General features: G+C 44.5%; 1 protein-coding gene across 14 annotated transcripts in view; it reads right to left on the bottom strand.

Moving 5' to 3' along the window:
• ARMC3 (armadillo repeat containing 3) overlaps positions 1–18,391 on the bottom strand; it is a 106,030-nt gene that overhangs the window by 25,317 nt on the left and 62,322 nt on the right. For all 14 annotated transcript variants that reach the window (XM_078450351.2, XM_078450343.2, XM_078450349.2 and 11 more), the window contains 3 exons: positions 7,588–7,837; positions 3,967–4,103; positions 2,766–2,934 (listed from right to left, as the gene is read on the bottom strand). In XM_078450351.2, the coding sequence (XP_078306477.2) occupies positions 2,766–2,934; positions 3,967–4,103; positions 7,588–7,837 (556 nt within the window). The remainder of the gene's footprint in view (positions 1–2,765; positions 2,935–3,966; positions 4,104–7,587; positions 7,838–18,391) is intronic.

Genomic DNA, 18,391 nt, shown 5'->3' with positions numbered 1-18,391 from the left:
ATATTTACTGAATGAATGAATCAGAGAATTCTCCTTTATTTTTAAAATAAATTTTTTTGAATGTTTAATTATTTTTGAGAGAGAGAGAGAGAGAGAGAGACAGAGCATGAGCAGAGGAGGGACAGAGAGAGAGGGAGACACAGAATCTGAAACAGGCTCCAGTCTCCGAGCTGTCAGCACAGAGCCCGACGCGGGGCTCGAACTCGTGAACCGTGAGATCATGATCTGAGCCGAAGTCGGACGCTCAACCAACTGAGCCACCCAGGCACCCCAGAGAATTCTCCTTTATAAAAAATATTGTTTCATTAAATTTTTTTAAAACTCGTGAGCAAATACATTTTGTCACAGTTTTATCTGATCCATAGCAACATTTTCCTGGTAAGTGTTCTCTGTTGGTTTTTCTGCCCATTTCCTCATTTTTCTCAAAGCATCTTTGTACTAATAATGTGCTAGGGGAAGTCAGAAGGAGGATCAAGAGTCCAGTTTTAGGCTAGCCATTTTCATTATTCGAAATGCCTCTAGGGGCACCTGCCTGGCTCAGCCGGTAAAGCACGTGACTCTTTACCTCAGGAGCATGAGTTCGAGCCCCACATTGTAAAGATTACTTTAAAAATAGGGGTGCCTGGGTGGCTTAGTTGGTTGAGTGTCCAGCTCTTGGTTTCAGCTCAGGTCATGATCCCATGGTTTGTGAGTTCAAGCCCCATATCGGGCTCTGTGAAGGCGGCGCGGAGCCTGCTTGGGACTCTCTCTCTCCCCTCTCTCTCTGCCCTTACCCCACTTGTGTTGTCTCTCAAAATAAATAAAGGTAAAATAATTAAAAATTAGGGGCGCCTGGGTGGCGCAGTCGGTTAAGCGTCCGACTTCAGCCAGGTCACGATCTCGCGGTCCGTGAGTTCGAGCCCCGCGTCGGGCTCTGGGCTGATGGCTCGGAGCCTGGAGCCTGTTTCCGATTCTGTGTCTCCCTCTCTCTCTGCCCCTCCCCCGTTCATGCTCTGTCTCTCTCTGTCCCAAAAATAAATAAAAAACGTTGAAAAAAAAATTAAAAAAAAAAAAATAATTAAAAATTAAATTAAATAATAAAAATAAATAAAATAAAATAAAATAAAATACGACTGACTCTAGATTTCTGTTCAGGTCGTGATCTCATGGTTCGTGAGTTCAAACCCCATATCAGGCTCTGCACTGATGGGATTCTGTCTCCCCTTCTCTCTGGCCCTCTCCCGTTTGCTCCCCTCCCTACAAAATAAATAAACTTTGTAAAAAATTTAATAAAATAAAATAAAAAAATTTTAATGTCTCTAGAACTGTTAGCAGGGCAGAGTGTTTCTTGCAAATACGGCTCGGCTCTGTGATTCCTTCATGGCCTTGTCTCCTCTGCCTTTCTGAACCACCCTGATCCAAGAAGGCTTCCGCTGCCTGCGTTGCTCATCCCAGGTGCTCGGGTCCTGCACCTGCCCGGCAAACCCAGCATTTGGCTTGTGCACCCCTGAGCTCTCCCATCACCTGAGGCAGTATGGATTGCTGATGGTGCTTTCTGAGGCCTGCCGCCGCTGGCTCCCTCGTCCCTCTCTGGGCTTATTTTTTCCCCTTTTCATTTTTCTCCTGTACCCCTTCTGCTTGATCTCAGGGAATTTCAGTCACTCCTACTTTTTTTTTTTTTGTAATTTTAGAGAGAAAGAGAGAGAGAGAGTGCCAGCACACACACAGGTGCAAGAGGGGGGCAGGGGGGAGAGAGAGAGAGAATTCAAGTGGCCTCCACACTCAGCACGGAGCCCGACGCGGGGCTCAATCCCATGACCCTGGGATCATGCATGAGCTGAACACAAACCAAGAGGACAACGCTCAGCTGCCTGAGCCACCCGGCACCCCCTTATGTTTTTTTTTTTTTGAAGTCTGTGGATCGTATCTGCTTCCAAGGTTTGCTTAATATGGGATTTGTAGATTTAAAAAAGTTCCCCTATTCTCCTCATTGCTGTTGGTCTCCAGAAGAAAGGAAGATGCTAACTTAAGCCGCAATGCCAGAAAGTCCTCAAGATTCTAATTTTCAGCTTCCCATTGCTCTGGACGTCCACACTGCATTACACTGTATATTGGTTTTAAAATCAGAATCAGAAATGCAGCTTAAATAACATTCCTCTATATTACATTTTAAAATCTGGTAATACACTTTGGTTAATTTCAGTTAGATTATGACTAATAAAACAAGGGGTGCCTGAGACGCTCAGTCGGTTAAGCCTCTGACTTCGGCTCAGGTCACGATCTCATGGTTGGTGGGTTCGAGCCCTGCTTCGGGCTCTGTGCGGACAGCTCGGAGCCTGGAGCCTGCTTCGGATTCTGTGTCTCCCTCTCTCTCTGCCCCTCCCCCACTCACGCTCTGTGTCTCTAACTCTCTCAAAAATGAATAAACGTTAAAAAAAATTTTTTTAATTAAAACAAAACACTTATACTTCTATACTGATCGCTGAGCTGAGCCCTGGAAATAACAGAACCCCCAAACAGAAAGTGCTCCTTCTTTTATATTTTCTCTGAAACTCGAGAGTAGCATCAGCAAGCTGGTTTCTACTACAGGTAATCAGATTCTAGGTAAAACTGTACATAAATGCAAAATCTTACAGCAGACAGAGTTAAGAATAAAGCTCTGATTCCCAAGTTTCTGTCTATAAAAATATACATTCTGCTAGGTGGTTATAAAATTGCAATGTAATGGCATCGTGACTAAAGAAACGATCGCACATACTGAAATACAAATTAGTGCTGTCACTTACCCGACCGTAATCATAGAATCCGTCACTAATTATGTTACTTGATGACAAGTAGCCAGTCAGGCTATATTTCAGAGACAGGTTGTTGTTGAGCAATTTGTTATAAGCTGCCTCACTGAATTTATTTTTTCGACTTACTGATAGATTAACTTCTTCAAGGATATCTAAAGCCCTGTCAATAAAAGAAAAGAGCATTATTTGCTCTAAACAAGCAATCCAACGTTAAATTCCCATGTATATCCGTAGCTAAGACCCTGAGTGAAGAATTGAGATGGAAAGGTTAAAGACACCTCACCCTTTTTTTCTATTTATTTCTGTTTTAATGTTTGTTTTTTGAGAGAGGGACAGAGCATGAGTGGGGGAGGGGCAGAGGGAGAGGGGGACACACAGAATCCGAAACAGGCTCCAGGCTCCGAGCTGTCAGCACAGAGCCCGATGTGGGGCTCGAACACACAAACCTTGAGATCATGACCTGAGCTGAAGTCGGACGCTTAACCGACTGAGCCCCCCAGGCCGCCCCGACATCTCACCCTTTTAGATAAAGTAATGTACACAAATATAAATAAAGATGGTTAGAAATGGGGAAACCTGTCAGTGGAACCTTAAAAAGCCTGTTTGTCGGTTTGGTTAAATGCAGAATTCTGAGGCAGTCACGGCTCACGCATTTTATTTTGGCTTCCAACGTGGAGAGACAGGGGCGCCTGGGCGGCTCAGTCCAGTAAGAAACGGACTCTTGGTTTGCTCTTAAGTCATGACCTCACGGGTTGGTGAGTTCGAGCCAGGCATCAGGCTCTGCACCGACGGTGGCAAGGAGCCTGCTCGGGATCCTCTGTCTCCCCCTCTCTCAAAATAAATAAAGAAACTTAAAAAGGAAAAGAAACTTAAAAAAAAAAAAAAAAAAGTAGCCAGGCAGAGGTGTCGTTTCGCGATTGCAGAGTGGAAGAGAGGTGTTTATCAGGATGAAAAACAGGGACAGGGAGACAGTCAAGCTGGTTTTGTCGCGGAGGGGGGGCGGGGAGGGAGGTCTCCAGGGGTTGGGAGGAGCCCAGATGATCCTGCTCCCACCAGGCGGTCCTTTCTGGGAGGCTCTCGGTGCGCAGCCCAGCTCCCCAGGGCCCTGCCTGCCCTTCCTTGGGCCTGAAGACTGTCCGCTTTCCTCCTCTGCTCTCCATCTGAGCCAGAAACTCGAGGCAGCCCCACTCACCCGAGCTTGCAAAGTTCGACAGCCGTGAGCTCGTCGTTGGCGCAGACCATCACGGCCCAGCTGGCGTGCCTTCTTACTTCATCATTCTTCGAGCGCAGGAGCTCGACCAGCGGCTCCAGGCCACCCGAATTCCTTAACTAAAAGTAGAAACTGCAAGTGTACACGTTGGGAGGACACAATATAAACATTCGTGGGGTTTTTTGTTTGTTTGTTTCTGTAATCGCCTTGTTGGGTGGTGAAGAGATTTTGACTATGTACGAGCATGTTAGGATCTGTGCATAATTGGAATTTTTACACCCCGGGGTGAAAGATCTCCAGTAAAACCTTATAGACAGGAGCCCAGATTTCTGTGCACGGTCAAGAGGAGGCCCCCAGGGACATCATGGAGGGAGGGCGTCCTGATCTTTGGTGGGAGGGAGACTGGGCGGACGGCCTATTATCTCGGCGCCCTACTTTCATTCACTCTGCTCCTCAACCTGAATGTTCACGTGGCCCTGGGGGAGGCAGGATGATGGTCCCCCAGAGGTGTCCTCTTCCCTGGAAGGGATTTTGCAGATGTGACAAGCTAACAATTTTGAGATGGGGAGATTGTCCCCGATCAACAGGTGGGCCCAATTTAACTACAAGGGTCTTTAGAGGATGGAGAGGAGGGTGCCTGGAGGCAAGAAAGGGGGTGTGGAGAAGCAGCGATTGGACAAATACCCTTTGAAGACGGAGGAAGGGGCCACAGCCCAGGGATGGAGGTGGATGGTAAAAGCTAGAAAGGGCCAGGAGACACATTCCCCCCCAGAGTCTCCCAAAGGAACACGCCCCTGCCAACACCTTGATTTTAACCCTTAAGACCCGGTTTCGGCTTCTGGCTTTCTAAACTGTAAGATGATAGGTTTATATTACTTTAAGCCACTACGTGGTGGTTACAGCGGCAAGAGGAAACTAACACGGTCCCTAAGGCTGGGCAGGGGGAACTGATACACTACGTGCCACCGTATACTACCACCAGACCATCAGTGTGGCCAGGGCAGTGTTGTAGCAATTCCCTAGAAAAAGAGCAATTTTTGTTATCACTGCACAGCGTCTTTTCCTCATTTCTCCAAAGAGTGAAAAAGAGACGAAGAAAAGAATAGAATGAAAATTGGGCAGAACTAAGCACGGTATTAAAGGAAATTCAGGTACTAAAGGTAATTACTCATGTATAGAATTAGTCCAAGGAGGGAAAAAAAAAAAAAAAAAAAAGATCTGACAAGAGCTCTTATCTACTGCCTGAAATGCAATATTGCATTATCTGAGCCTAGAAGACCAAAGAAAAAGAATAGTCTATCAGTTTCTATGTGCAGTAGCTGAAGACGAGAGCCCTCGTGGGAGAAGAGCTACTTGATTCGGTCATTTTCAGTCAGTGTCCAGGGGTAGTTTTCTCTCAGAGATGATACTTTAGCACGTGCAACATGCACAGCTTGGAAAAGTTTCCCTGAAGCATCTCACGCAACTCAAACTTCGGAACATCTTTACTTCCGAGTATAACACACGACGGTCTACGTCCGTGTGTTCTTTCGGCAAAGATCTCATTTATGAATTCCTACATTCGTTTCCTCATTCATTCAACTACTGCTTATTAAGCATGCCCTCTGCGTCAGATATATGTTAATGACATCGACACAGGAAAGAAAAACTCTCAGTTCCCTTCCCCACAGCCTCGAGGAGCTTATAGTCTTTCACACAGGAACCATAGATGTGCAACAGACAAGGGAAGCATGCATGGGGGTAACGGGCACAATAGCAGAGGATATTCCCGGGTTCGAGGGCTGTCATGGAAGGCAGGATGGCGGAGATGGGTTTTGCGGGAAAAGCAGGATTTTAGCAGGCGGACAAAAGTGACACTGGTTTTCCAAAGGGAGAAATCAAAGAGGTGAAACTAGGAGAGCAGAGCATATGGACAGAATTACAAATGGAATGGTATTTCTGGAGTATGGAGTTCCGCCTGGGAAGAGGCGTTAGGCACAGGTGGGTAGGTGCGGGTCAGTGACAGCTTTTTCCCCCCCCCGGGGCGGCGGGGACTTGCAATGAGGCGATGAGGGTCACAAATTTGAAAGATCAGCCTGGAGGCAGTGTGGGAAGCAGGAGCCCGGGGGGGGGGGGGGGGGGGGGGGGCAGGAAGCGGTAGACTGATCTGCAGTATTCCAGGAAATGGATGGACTATTCTGCAGACCGCATGGAGGTGTGACCAATATGCTTTTATCGTTCTGTTGCCGAAGCCCAGCATAGTGCCCGGCACACAGTAGACATATAAAATAAATATTCGGTAATCTTAGCGCCTTGATGGATGAATACAAATGAACCGAATCAATGGGAACAAAGACACAGGATGGAATAGATAACCTAAGGGACCGAGGAGAAAAGATTTGTTAGTTGTCTGGGCAGGGAGCACAGTGCAGCAGCTTGGGGTCCGGATCGCATCCCTGATCTTCCAACTTACGAACTCTGCTTTGAGCCCACTACGTCGTTAAGCCGCGTTTTCCACATCTGTAAAATGGGGATTACGAATCAGCCTGTCATGAGGGAGGCTAAATGTCTGTCAAGTACTGAGCATAGTGCGCACCGCATAGCAAGTGTTAGCTGTTGTTATTTATATTATTGGCAGGAGAGGAACAAAGTCTTAGGCTGTTTGAGTGAGTGCCAGGTGACAAGCAAATATGGGAGAAGCAAGAGAAAAATAAATATGATCCACTTGTAAAAAAATGAAATTCTAGGTTTCAAAACTTTGAAATATACAAAAAACACAAGAGTGTGTGGAATTCATATGTACGATATAAAGCGTCATAGTGAAGGCACACCTGTCTAACGCTCAGCTTAAGGAATGACACTTTCAAATGACCTTGAGCCCCTGTTTGCTCCTCTGAAGTGCATCCACTCCCTTGAGCCCCCAGGAGGATTTCTTGCATTGGGGGTTAATCATTCTCTAGCTTGTCTCTATAGTTTTAACTTACGTGTCTGTTTACCTAAACAACGTATTGCTTAGATCTGTATATTTCCAAATGCCACATAAATAGTATCTGGAACGTGTATTCTTTTGCAATTTGATTTTGCTCGGCATTGTGCTTGAGATGCATCCCTGTTGCTGTCTGTAACTACAGGTCATTCATTCTCACTGATGTGAAATTCCGTTTTGTGAAGTTTTGTGAATATACCACAAATTTATTTGACCATTCTCTTCAAAACTGGACAACTGGTGTGTTTCCCGTCGTGTAGATATTATAAACAATGCTTCCTGGCGCCTAGATACTGCCGATTTGTTTTCCAAAGTATTGCCCCGATGTAGCAGATTTTGGTCTTTGTGGAGCAGTTTTAGGTTCACAGCAAAACTGAGCCGCGGGACGGAGATTTCCCACACTCGCCGCCCCCACACGTGCGGCTTCCCCATTATCAAGTCCCCTACCGGATTGGGACATTGGTTACCACCGGCGAACATACACTGACGCGTTATTATCACCCAGAGTCCATAGTTGAAGGGTTGCACCACTTTTGAAGGACCTAAAGGATGGGTAGGTTCGAACCCTTGAAAGTGTTTCAGAGTAATCCACCGATGGGTGGAAAAATGAGAGACTCCAGGTCAGCAAAAGCTCTCACCTCTGTCCGGGCCTCCACATCGCACGCAGTTGCGGCCACGGTGAGAGCCGCTTTGCTCTGCACGACCGTGTTCGCGGAACGCAGCGGGCCCAGGAGGGCGCTCGTGACGCCGTGGCTCTGGAGGCCCGCGCGCAGAGGCTCCTGCATTGCCACGTTCGCTAGCACTGTAGCCGCGTTGGCGACGGCTCCGTCCCGTCTGCTCGACAGGATGTTTACTAACGGATCAACACCGTCAGCTTCAGCAACAGCCCTGGGGGAAGCGGAGGAGAAATGAGCGTCATTCATCCGAGTTCAGGACGTTGTCTTTGGCATGTACACCTGAACCTCTGCCGCAACTGAGTCCTGATACAAACCGTTTGGGAAAGAAATTAATTTGCCCTGCGCTGAACCCGGCATGGAGGTGCTAGTGATGTCGGGAAAATGTCGGTTAACAATGAATTTCAATTACCCCTTTCCTACTTCTGCAGCTTGTAGTTAGAGAAAAAGGCATGACGACATCTTAGAAATCCTCTTACTACCGTTCATTTTTTAACTCAGTGATACTTGTAAGATCAGGAAGTTCTATTCGGAGAAAGTCGATCAAGATATTCCCATCCGGTAGGAAAGCAAAGCTTTTAATTTTTAATTTTTTTTAATGTTTATTGATCTTTGAAAGAGAGAGAGAGAGTGGGGGAAGGTCAGAGAGAGAGGGAGACACAGAATCCGAAGCAGGATCCAGGCTCTGAGCTGTCAGCACAGAGCCCGATGCGGGGCTCAAACTCATGAAGCATGAGATCATGACCTGAGCTGAAGTCAGATGCTCCAATGACTGACTCACCCAGGTGCCCCGCAAAGCTTTAAATAGTAGGAATGGTCTCAGGGTCCATGGGTTCGAGCCCCGCCTCGGGCTCTGTGCTGACAGCTCGGAGCCTGGAGCCTGCTTCGGATTCTGTGTCTCCCTCTCTCTCCGCCCCTCCCCCGCTCACGCCCTGTCTCTCTTTCAAAAATAAACATGAAAAAAAATGAAAAATAAATAAATAGTAGGAATGAGTGTGGAGGGAATGCTCCTGGTTTAAGTTAAGATTCTTTAGTTCATCTTCCCCATATTTAAATGAGGCTGTTAATTGTGGGCAGAGGGTAACACATTTGGAGCCAGCAAAACATTTTGGAGGTGAATGTTGCTTTTACAGATTAAACATCAAAGATCAAAGTCATACTCCTGACATGATAACTACTAACTACTGTCAGTAATGTTGGCATATTCAGTTGGTAAATTTCCTACTTCTGCTATAAAGAGACCACAGTCATCCGTAAGGATATTAACAGTCTAACAAGTAATAAGCCGAAATCTCTTTTTAAGAACGCCATGCTTTCTATAGTCCTTGCTTTCTAATTACTTAAAAAGCTCATAAAGGAGCAAAAATAAAAAAAGAAATCATTTTAACAAGTGGACGATGATTTAAGTATGCTCCTTACTATTTGGAACTGCTTCAGACGAGAGATGTTCCAAACAATAAGATACAGAGCATCCTAGTTTCAACGGAAGACCCCGAATTCTTGTTAAAACTCCGCTTGCATCATCGTGGGAATGGAGGTAATCAAGACAACAAAAAACATACCTGAGACTTCAATAATATGAACATCTCTTTAAGGTTTATATTTGACACATTCCACTCAGGATCATATTAAGAACCAAAAGTGGAAGAAAAAAAAAAAGTGAGGCTATATGATTCAGCCCACCACCCTGTATTCTGATGAATTAAATTTAATTTGGTCGTCACTTAAATTTGCTGATTGTGAAGAAGTGACAACCTCAAGAATAGGAGTTATCCGGGCGCCTGGGTGGCTCAGTCAGTTAAGCGTCCGGCTCTTGGTTTGGGCTCAGGTCAAGGTCATGATCTCACAGATTGTGAGTTTGAGCCCTGTATCGGGTTCTGCGCTGACAGTGTGGATCTTGCTTGGGATTTTTCTCCCTCTCTCTCTGCCCCTCCCTAGCTTGCTTTCTCTCTCTCTCTCTCTCTCTTCCAATAAATAAATAAATATTTTAAAAAACTAAAAAAAAAAAAAAAAAAAAAAGAGAGAATAGAAGTTATCACAATTGCCCAAGAGAGTACAGAATGTAAATGAAATATCACCGAGGAGCAAAGAAGCTATGATTGTCACACAGACCAGCTCAGAGGTGGACGGAACCGACAGCAACTAGGTGGGGACAAAATGACTAAGGCTCTGGAGAAGGCCGGGTCGGTTGGTACTAACCCTCAAGGCACCTCCCACCCTTGGTGTGCATAAATCCATCCGGGAAACACACCATATTGATACGAAGGCAAAGTGTCTGTTTGCACTTTTACTCATGCTCTAGTCCTTGGTACATATTTAATCCTTCTTGTGGTGTCTCCCATTCTTTCTTACTGCCAGCAAGCATTTGAAATTACGCATATTTTCTACTCATTAGAGACGTAAACCTGCTCCAAACTCATTTTATTTCTCTGACTTGTTTTCCAGGCACCTAATGCAATCGATCAGTCCCTTCAGCCGAATTACTTTGTAGTTTTTAATCATTGCAAACTATGCCTTGGTGAGAATGCACAATTCCTTTGCCACTTGGCGATTTTTCCTTTGACGGGATTCACCTTTTAAAACATCCCGGAGAATAAAGGAGGAGCCGACAGTGGAGGTATTTCAATGGCAACCGAGACAGAAGGTACGAGTATTTTAGGTAAACGCATACCAGTCAATTCTCAAGGGCTTTGTCTTTTGTATGGAAAATTTAAGTAAATACCTAGGATCACACTCCATCGTTTTGATTTCTCTTATTTGTTTAAAAAAAAAAAAAAGGGCTACGAGATACAGGAATTTTCATCAGATGTACCTCTGCCCACAGCCTTTGTGTTTCATTTTGGCTTCTTCCTTTTTCCTGGACAAAGGCATATGTTGCCTTGGTTCCTTTGTATCCCTATCTTCTGCTCTTTTCTGTGCTCTTTATGAGCCAGTAAAGAGAAGTACATAAAATCCTAGCTGTTTAAGAAACCAAAGATTCTAGTACTCAGTGGAATAGAGCTTTTACTAAATGGAACATAACTGCCAACGCTGAAAGACAAATCGCACGCGTGCAGCTGGGAGAACTACTTGCATTGTGGGTAGATCCCTGCCTGTAATGTGCTGTGTGCACTCCGTTCAAGTGTAAAAAGCGTAACCGAGATGAAATTATTATGGTGAAAAAAAAAATCCAGCTTATTATTCTTACCTAAAAAAAAAAAAAACAAAACCGAACAAACCCTAATTTCATTTATAGAAATAGAGCACAGAATTTATAGTTTTCTTAAAAAAAAAAAAGAATGGCATTAATTTTGTGATTCAGACCCAATACGTTCTATTTTTCTGTGTCTAATGTGCACACAAGCTGAAGCCTGTCCTATTTTAAAAACACATTTCCGTTTCCTAGATAGTCTATAGCATCCTCCAAATGAATGGGACGGAAGTCAAACTGCTTTGTTACAAAATCCAGAATTGTAGGGCCATATGTCATCATGATAATCCGAAAATATTTTGATTCTTACTATCATTAACCTCCACCAGTTGGAGTTTAATCAAGTAAGAGTTTAAAATGGGCATTAAAAAAACTAAAACTCAAATATGGGAATGTATAAAAACATCTGTTTGTATCACTTGATATATGTAAACAGAAGTGAAGTTCGACACGTCATGTGTATCCAATTTATTACCAAGTCCTGACTGGTTTCCTCCCCCATATTTCTCGAACCTCTCTCTTTTCTCCAGCTGTATCTCTCCGATCCAATCCAGTCCACATCCTCTCTTGTGAATTGATGTGCTCTTCTAAGCGGTCTCTCCTCTCCCCCTCCAATCCTTTCTCCAATTTACAGCTGAAGCGAGCTTTTAAAATAATAATCCAGGACACCTGGGTGGCTCGGTCGGTCAAGTGACCAACTTGGACTCGCGTTATCATCTCCCGGTTCCTGAGTTCGAGCCCCCTCTCCCCTCCTCTCCGTCTGCCCCTCACCCACTCACACTATCTCTCTAAAAAATGAATGAACATTTAAAATTAAATAAGTAATCGGATTATTATAATTATACATATAGTAATATACATAATACATAAAATCAGAGTCAGGTTATTTTTTTTTTATTTTCTTTTTTAACGTTTATTTATTTTTGAGACAGAGAGAGACAGAGCATGAGTGGGGGAGGGTCAGTGAGAGAGGGAGACACAGAATCCGAAACAGGCTCCAGGCTCTGAACTGTCAGTACAGAGCCCGACACGGGGCTCGAACTCACGGACCGCGAGATCATGACCTGAGCCGAAGTCGGACGCCTAACCGACTGAGCCACCAGGCGCCCCAGAATCAGGTTATTATAATTATATATACAGTGAAATATATAGTACATACAATCAGATGTCTCCCCTACTTAAAATGTTTCTGGTTTCCCATTGCTCAGGATGAAGTTCCAAATTTCTCACTTTGCCTCCAAGTCCCTGCAGGAGCCAACCTGCCTCCCCCACCGCCGCCCGAGGCCTCTCACCTCTTCCTGTGGCTCTGTGCTCTGGGCCTCGCTGGGGACCTGCATCACGCTACCGCCACCGGGCTCTGTCTCCCCTCTGGATGTTCCAGAACGCCGTTCTGACTTCCTATCAAACTCTTCCCCCGGAAAATTCCTATTCGCCTTGCCAAGTTCAACACAAATGCCTCTTCCTCTAGGAAGCATAACCCCCCAACTGGATCAGGGCTCTTTTCCACGTGAGCTTAAGATCATTTGTTTGCTAAACATAGAGACATTTTTTAAAATGATGTTTTGGCGCAAATGGTCACACAGAGCAGCAGCAATCTTGAAATACTATTTTATAGAAGCTTGTTGTGGGAAGGAGCTTAGCACAAAGTTTCTCGTTTAAATCCTGGAGCCCCGGGGCTGCCTGGGTGGCTCAGTCGGTTGAGCGTCCGGCTTTGGCTCAGGGCACGATCTCACAGTTTGTGGGTTCGAGCCCCGCATCGGGCTCTGTGTTGACAGCTTAGAGCCTGGAGCCTGCTTCAAATTCTGTGTCTCCCTCTCTCTCTGCTCCTCCCCTGCTCATGCTCTGTCTCTCTTTCTCCTTCAAAAATAAATAAAAACATTAAAAATAAAAATTTAAATCCTGGAGCCCCAAGATTTATGGGCATGGGCACTAAGAACATTGTGCTCAAGTAAGTGTCTCTTTATGGCTCCCTGAAAATACTATGCTATTTCATGTCTGTGTGTCTTTGCACTCATGTTTTCTCTGCCCAAAAGGCAGGTCCCTATCCCTCCACACCTCTGCCTGGGGGACTGTAGCTCACCCTTCAAAACCTGCTCAACTGTCCCTTCCTGTGTGGAGTCGTTCTTGTCCGTTCTTGTCCATCGCTGCCTCCCTTTGTTATTCACTGCCTCCTCTTGCTATGTCTACACCTGGCTCCCTCTTCTTAGAGGAAGGGCTTGAGTCCTATTTATATCCCCAGGGCTGAGAAGATCAATATACCTAAACTGACTTGACTCAGCTCAAGGGGAGCAATGAAGAAAACCTCAGTAGGAGTCGCGAGAGGGTGAGGGGAAAATGCCCGGCTCAGCTTTAAGTTTGCAAGAAGGCATAGGACCCAACCAAGTTGAGGTCTCTGCTCATATCACCTACGGCTGCCCTCCCCACCCCCAATGCTACTCTAATTATTTCCGTGAAGTAATTATCATGTGGGGTTTAGCACATGGCATCTTACGCTTTAGACAACGTCTTAGGGATATATCCATTTCATGTGCCAAAGGATGTCTACGTTTTGTCTTTGCAGACATCGTGGACCTGTTTACTCGGGTCCCATCATCAGATGACGCTATTTGGTACTTCTCAGAAAACCCTCGCTGCAGTTTGGAGGTTCACGTTTAACCCGTCTGCGAAGGCTGGTTACGTGAATCAAGGGTGACCTTGGGCAGTGCAGAAATCTGTTTAACAGAGCCCACATACAGGGTAATATGTGGAACCCGATGGAACAGATGGTGATATTGGCAATCAGAACCTTGTTTGTTAACAGTGATTACAACCATTCTCACCAGCGTGACTTTTCATATGTCTCTGCGAGGTTCGTCACACCAAGGAAGACATATTGGCAACAGACACACCGCGAGTGGTCAGGAGAGGTGCATATGCCGCCGGCTCAGGGCTGGCGCGGTTAAGCCTTGCGGGCTCCCAGTGAGGCTGTACAGGTGCTTGGGGATGGGACGCTGGCCGTTATGATAAACGGGTCTCTCGGGTATCACAGCCAGATCTGGAATGCTGTGAACAGGATTCCTGACTCTGGTTCCAGCCAATTTTTCAACAAAAGTAATGATCCAAGAAGTCGAGCGTATTCGTGAAGTTGATCGATTTCTGAGCGCATCGAAAAGAACTAAGACCCCGCTGCAGCCCCCCGGTTGCAGGAGAACGGGATACGTGCCCCAGCTCTGGCTGAGCTCCAGGATAGACAAAAGCAGCCAAGAGAGTTCTCCTTTTAAAGAAATATTATTTAAAGAAGCTTATCAGCAGTAAGGGAGAGAATCACAATGAATTGTAGGCAAATGCTCAAAATGAAGGGTTTTTAAGCAACATACAATTTTTAAAATAAAACCCAGCCACAAAAACAAATGCACGACGTTTTACACTCCATAGCAAAATAGGAAAAACGCAAAAAAAAAATTTTAAAGGATGAGAAACCAAATTGCTTCTATCACGTTGGTGTATCTGAGTGGCATAATTTTGAGACCTTCAGAGTGTGCTTTTCTGCTCTAGTTGCTATGACATCATGGTTTCCAAAGAGATAATGGCTAGTTGCAAAGCACCTAGTAGAGGCTGACCCAGCACCTTCAAAACAGCATGCAGGTTTTTGTTACCAATTACGAGGCAGTCAACCAAAGTCTAGGGATTTCAAATGCAATTTTCTTACGAGTGACATGGAATCCTTATTGACCTATCTGTCCAATCACAATACTCCCTTCCATACATGCCACCTTCTGTTTCAAAAGCTGGAATGGCTGCCAATAATTAACTAGCTGCCATCAGGAAAGAACAACTGTCTTCATTTTACATGGCTGACTTGTCTCCTGATAAAATAGGAATAATGGTCAAGGTGTTCGAATATTCGCAATAAATGGCTTTTGCGGTTACCAAATGTTTCTGTTTAGCCTGGAAATCAGTCTCTTTGCATATCTGCACATGACAAGGGACGCAATCCCAAAGTAATTAGAGGTACCGTGTTGTTGGTTTTCTTAACTAAATCATAAGGACGCTGCGTGCTTTCGTGTGACAGCACTTGCTGGGGCTGCCTTATTCTCATCAGCTCTAATGTCACCTTCTTCTGGAGAGGCCATCTTTGACGAGCATTATGTCATTCCCTCGACCCCTTTCACAACCCTGGTGTCATGTGTGCCCCTCTCTCTGACATTGTGCTGTTTTATTTAACTGATGCTGTTATCACTTCTGAAATTACCTTCTTAAAGTTACTCGTCTATGGTCTCTGTCTCCCATCCAACACGTAAGTTTCACGACAGCAGTTTCGTGGAACCTTTGTTGTGTTCCCTACGGTATCCCTGCAGCTAAGAACAGACATAAAGAACACTTGGGTACCGGTGAGAGAATTACAAAAGAAACCTAAATTCATAAGTAATAACCTCCTTCACCTTTGAGATAAAACAATAAAAGAGGTCAAGAACAATCCCATCCTTCCTAGTGGAAGCTTTGTTCCAAACGCCCTAGGATACTAGACAGAGGGTAATTATTCAGATACCCAAAATATAATAGGTAATCTAGGCTCACTTTTCTTTGTTTTATAGTTAAGAGAGAGAGAAAATTTAGAGAGACTAAGACTTAACCACCAGGCAAGTCAATCAACCAACACAGGATTAAAACTATGGTGGTCTGACTTATAGTCTATAACCTTTTATAACCATCGATCTCTGAAGCTTTAAAAAAGTACGGTGGGGTTTTTTTTCCAGGAAAAAGGAAAAAAAAAAAGCGCCAAGATCTACCTGGTTCATTTCATCATTCCTCAGGGAATGAGAAATGTGGTGGGCCATGGGCCATTCTGATATGTAGCATAGTGGGGAAATTCTTAGTGACCATTGGATATATTTTTTCCCTTTTCTTTATTCCCTTTATAGAAGGAGGGGGAAGAAGAGGAAGTGGAGGAGGGATAACAGGGAAAGGAAGCTGGGAGAAGAGGAAGGAGGGGAGGAAGGAAAGGAGGAAATGAAAGCTCATGCCTCCCAAGCACCCTACTGGAGTTCAAGGAGTCACGGCCGTTCCAGTCTGGAAGAATTCAAAGAGATCAGGAAAGCAAAGAAAAGCATTTCAGTGACGATCTGGAAAAGTTCAGACTCAGACACTGAGCAGGAGGCAGAGAGAAAGAGCAGTTGCAGGAGTGCAGACTAGAAGTTTCCACTGTGGCAAACTCCCTAGGGATGTACAGAGCAGTCCGCTTCGGCGTAGCTCGACCCCACCGCCGTGACCCTGAGCAAAGACCGTGCCTCTGTTTCCTCATCTGCAACGTGGACCTAACAATTATCCCTGCCTCATGGCACTGCTTCGAGGATTTAGTAATATATTCCATTTCAGGAACTTAGCTTAATGCCTGGCCCAACTGTCATCACCACCATTGTCTACTCCTGTTCAGTGAGCCTCGGTGCAGGGATTTTCCCATATCCTGTCTCGATTTCTCGGACCACGGAAAAACACCATATTTCCAAATTTGCCAGTGTGTATGAAATTCTCATTTTCAAACAACTCTTCGGCTAAGTGGTCAAATCTCCAACACTTGCAGGGCTGGAGCTGGGACATTCTCGGGATCCCACCCAAGCCTTTCCCAGTTAGGTGCAGTCAATGATCAAGAAAAGCCATTTCCAGAGAAGAAGAAAACACACAGAAAATGATTAATATGAAACGTCAAGGATAAGTAAAAATGGAATTTATGTAGGTTTTAACTACTGCTTCAAACTGAGAGGGCAAGAGAAAAAAAAATCGCACAATAATTTGATAGTTTTCTAGGAAAATCAGTACTGCTGGGAATTAAACTGGAAAGAGGTACCAGCAACTTTAAAATAAGGTTAATGCAAATGTTAGCATCTGCTCTCTGGGTAATAAAAGCAGCATAGATAATTTTCTAATTGATCACTTCATGGGATTCACAGAGTTTCACAAAACTGGTAGCCGATAAAGTTTAAACCGTTTGTGAAAGTTGACTAGACAACAAGGAACACAAAATGGGGATATGGAATCAACTTGGTTTACTGCAAAATCCAACTTTTCATTCTTTCTTCAAATCCAGTATGATTTTTTTCCGGCCAGAGAAGGAATCAAGGTAGAAAAGAAAAGTATCCATTCAGTAAACTTGGATGGAAATAACACAAGAATAAATATTAAGGGGTGCTTGGGTGGCTCAGTCAGTTAAGTGTCCAACTTTGGTTTCAGCTCAGGTCATGATCTCATGGTTCCTGAGATCAAGCCCCGTATTAGGCTCTGTGCCGTCAGCATGGAGGCTGCTTAGGATTCTCTCTCTCCCTCTCTCTCTCTCTCTGCCCCTTCCCCGCTCGTGTTCTCTCTCTCAAAATAAATAAACTTTAAAAAAAAGAAGAAATTTTAAATTTACCTCAAAGACTCTTCCCATTTATTTCATCTGTTAACTTCAGAAGTCTTTTAAAATGGTAAATAACACATTGAGTTCTTTGAGGGATCAACCTTAATACAAAAGTTTAAAACATCCTTATGCACAAAACTGAATTTCCTAAAAGGTTATGAAACTAGCTTATTTATCTTGTAGGTCGCTCATATTGTGAGCATTCTAATTCAAAGGAGGTAGCATCTTACGACAAAGTGATACTAACAGGCATTTTAACACAAAATATTCTTTTCCACGGTACACAGTCAAGAGCGAAAAATCAACTCTAGAGTAATTACGATAACGATGCGATTAACTGATGCTGTCCAAGCATATTATATTAATCCTGTGTGGTTATATATCACGGCACATACTCAGCCACCAGAACTGTGAATGTGTCAGAACATTTTTAAACGACTGCCCCTTACAAAGGACCAAAGACAAACTCAAGCATTAACACACTGTTAGTGGTAGAATATTCTCTCTTTAAAAGCAACACAATGAAATGCTTGCCAGATCACAATATTTTAATAATGTTTTAAGCTATTACTTTAGACACACCAGAGGGTGTTTCAAATTAAATTAATGTGTCTTCCACAAAAATACAGAGCAATCTTTCCGTTGCCAATGTTTTGCCCCTCCCCCAACTTCCTCCTTAAGTACCACTAGGGGTCAGTATAAAGACACGGTTCCCTTCACTGCTCGGCAGGGAAAACAGAGCCCTGGAAACATTTTCCCAGGGAAAAACCCTCACGCAATAAAGACAATAACTGTACAGCTGCAGCATTCTTAAGTCTATCTTAGACTGGACACATCGAGTCTATGACATGAGTTTGCATTTTTCGTGAGACCGCATTTTAATTTTGTAAATCACAGTGGATTCGTTCTATAGTCAATGTTTCTTTAGTAACAAAGCAGTCACCGTGACAAGATTACCTCTTCTAAGTGAACCTGTGTGTATTGGGCACAAAGTATGCTCTAGAACAGACGTTAACATTTCAAAGGGTGGGGGGCTCCTGGGTGGCTCAGTCGGTTGAGCGGCCCACTTCAGCTCAGGTTCGAGCCCCGCATCGAGCTCTGTCCTGACGGCTCGGAGCCTGGGGCCTGCCTCGGATTCTGTGTCTCCCTCTCTCTCTGCCCCTCCCCCGCTCGCATTCTGTCTCTCTCTCTCGAAAGTAAATAAA

This window comes from Panthera onca, chromosome B4 (genome assembly GCF_046562875.1).
Source record: "Panthera onca isolate mPanOnc1 chromosome B4, mPanOnc1 haplotype 2, whole genome shotgun sequence".
NCBI lineage: Eukaryota > Metazoa > Chordata > Mammalia > Carnivora > Felidae > Panthera > Panthera onca.
The sequence above is the reverse complement of the archived record's forward strand: the minus strand, read 5'-3'. Positions and strand labels throughout refer to the sequence as shown.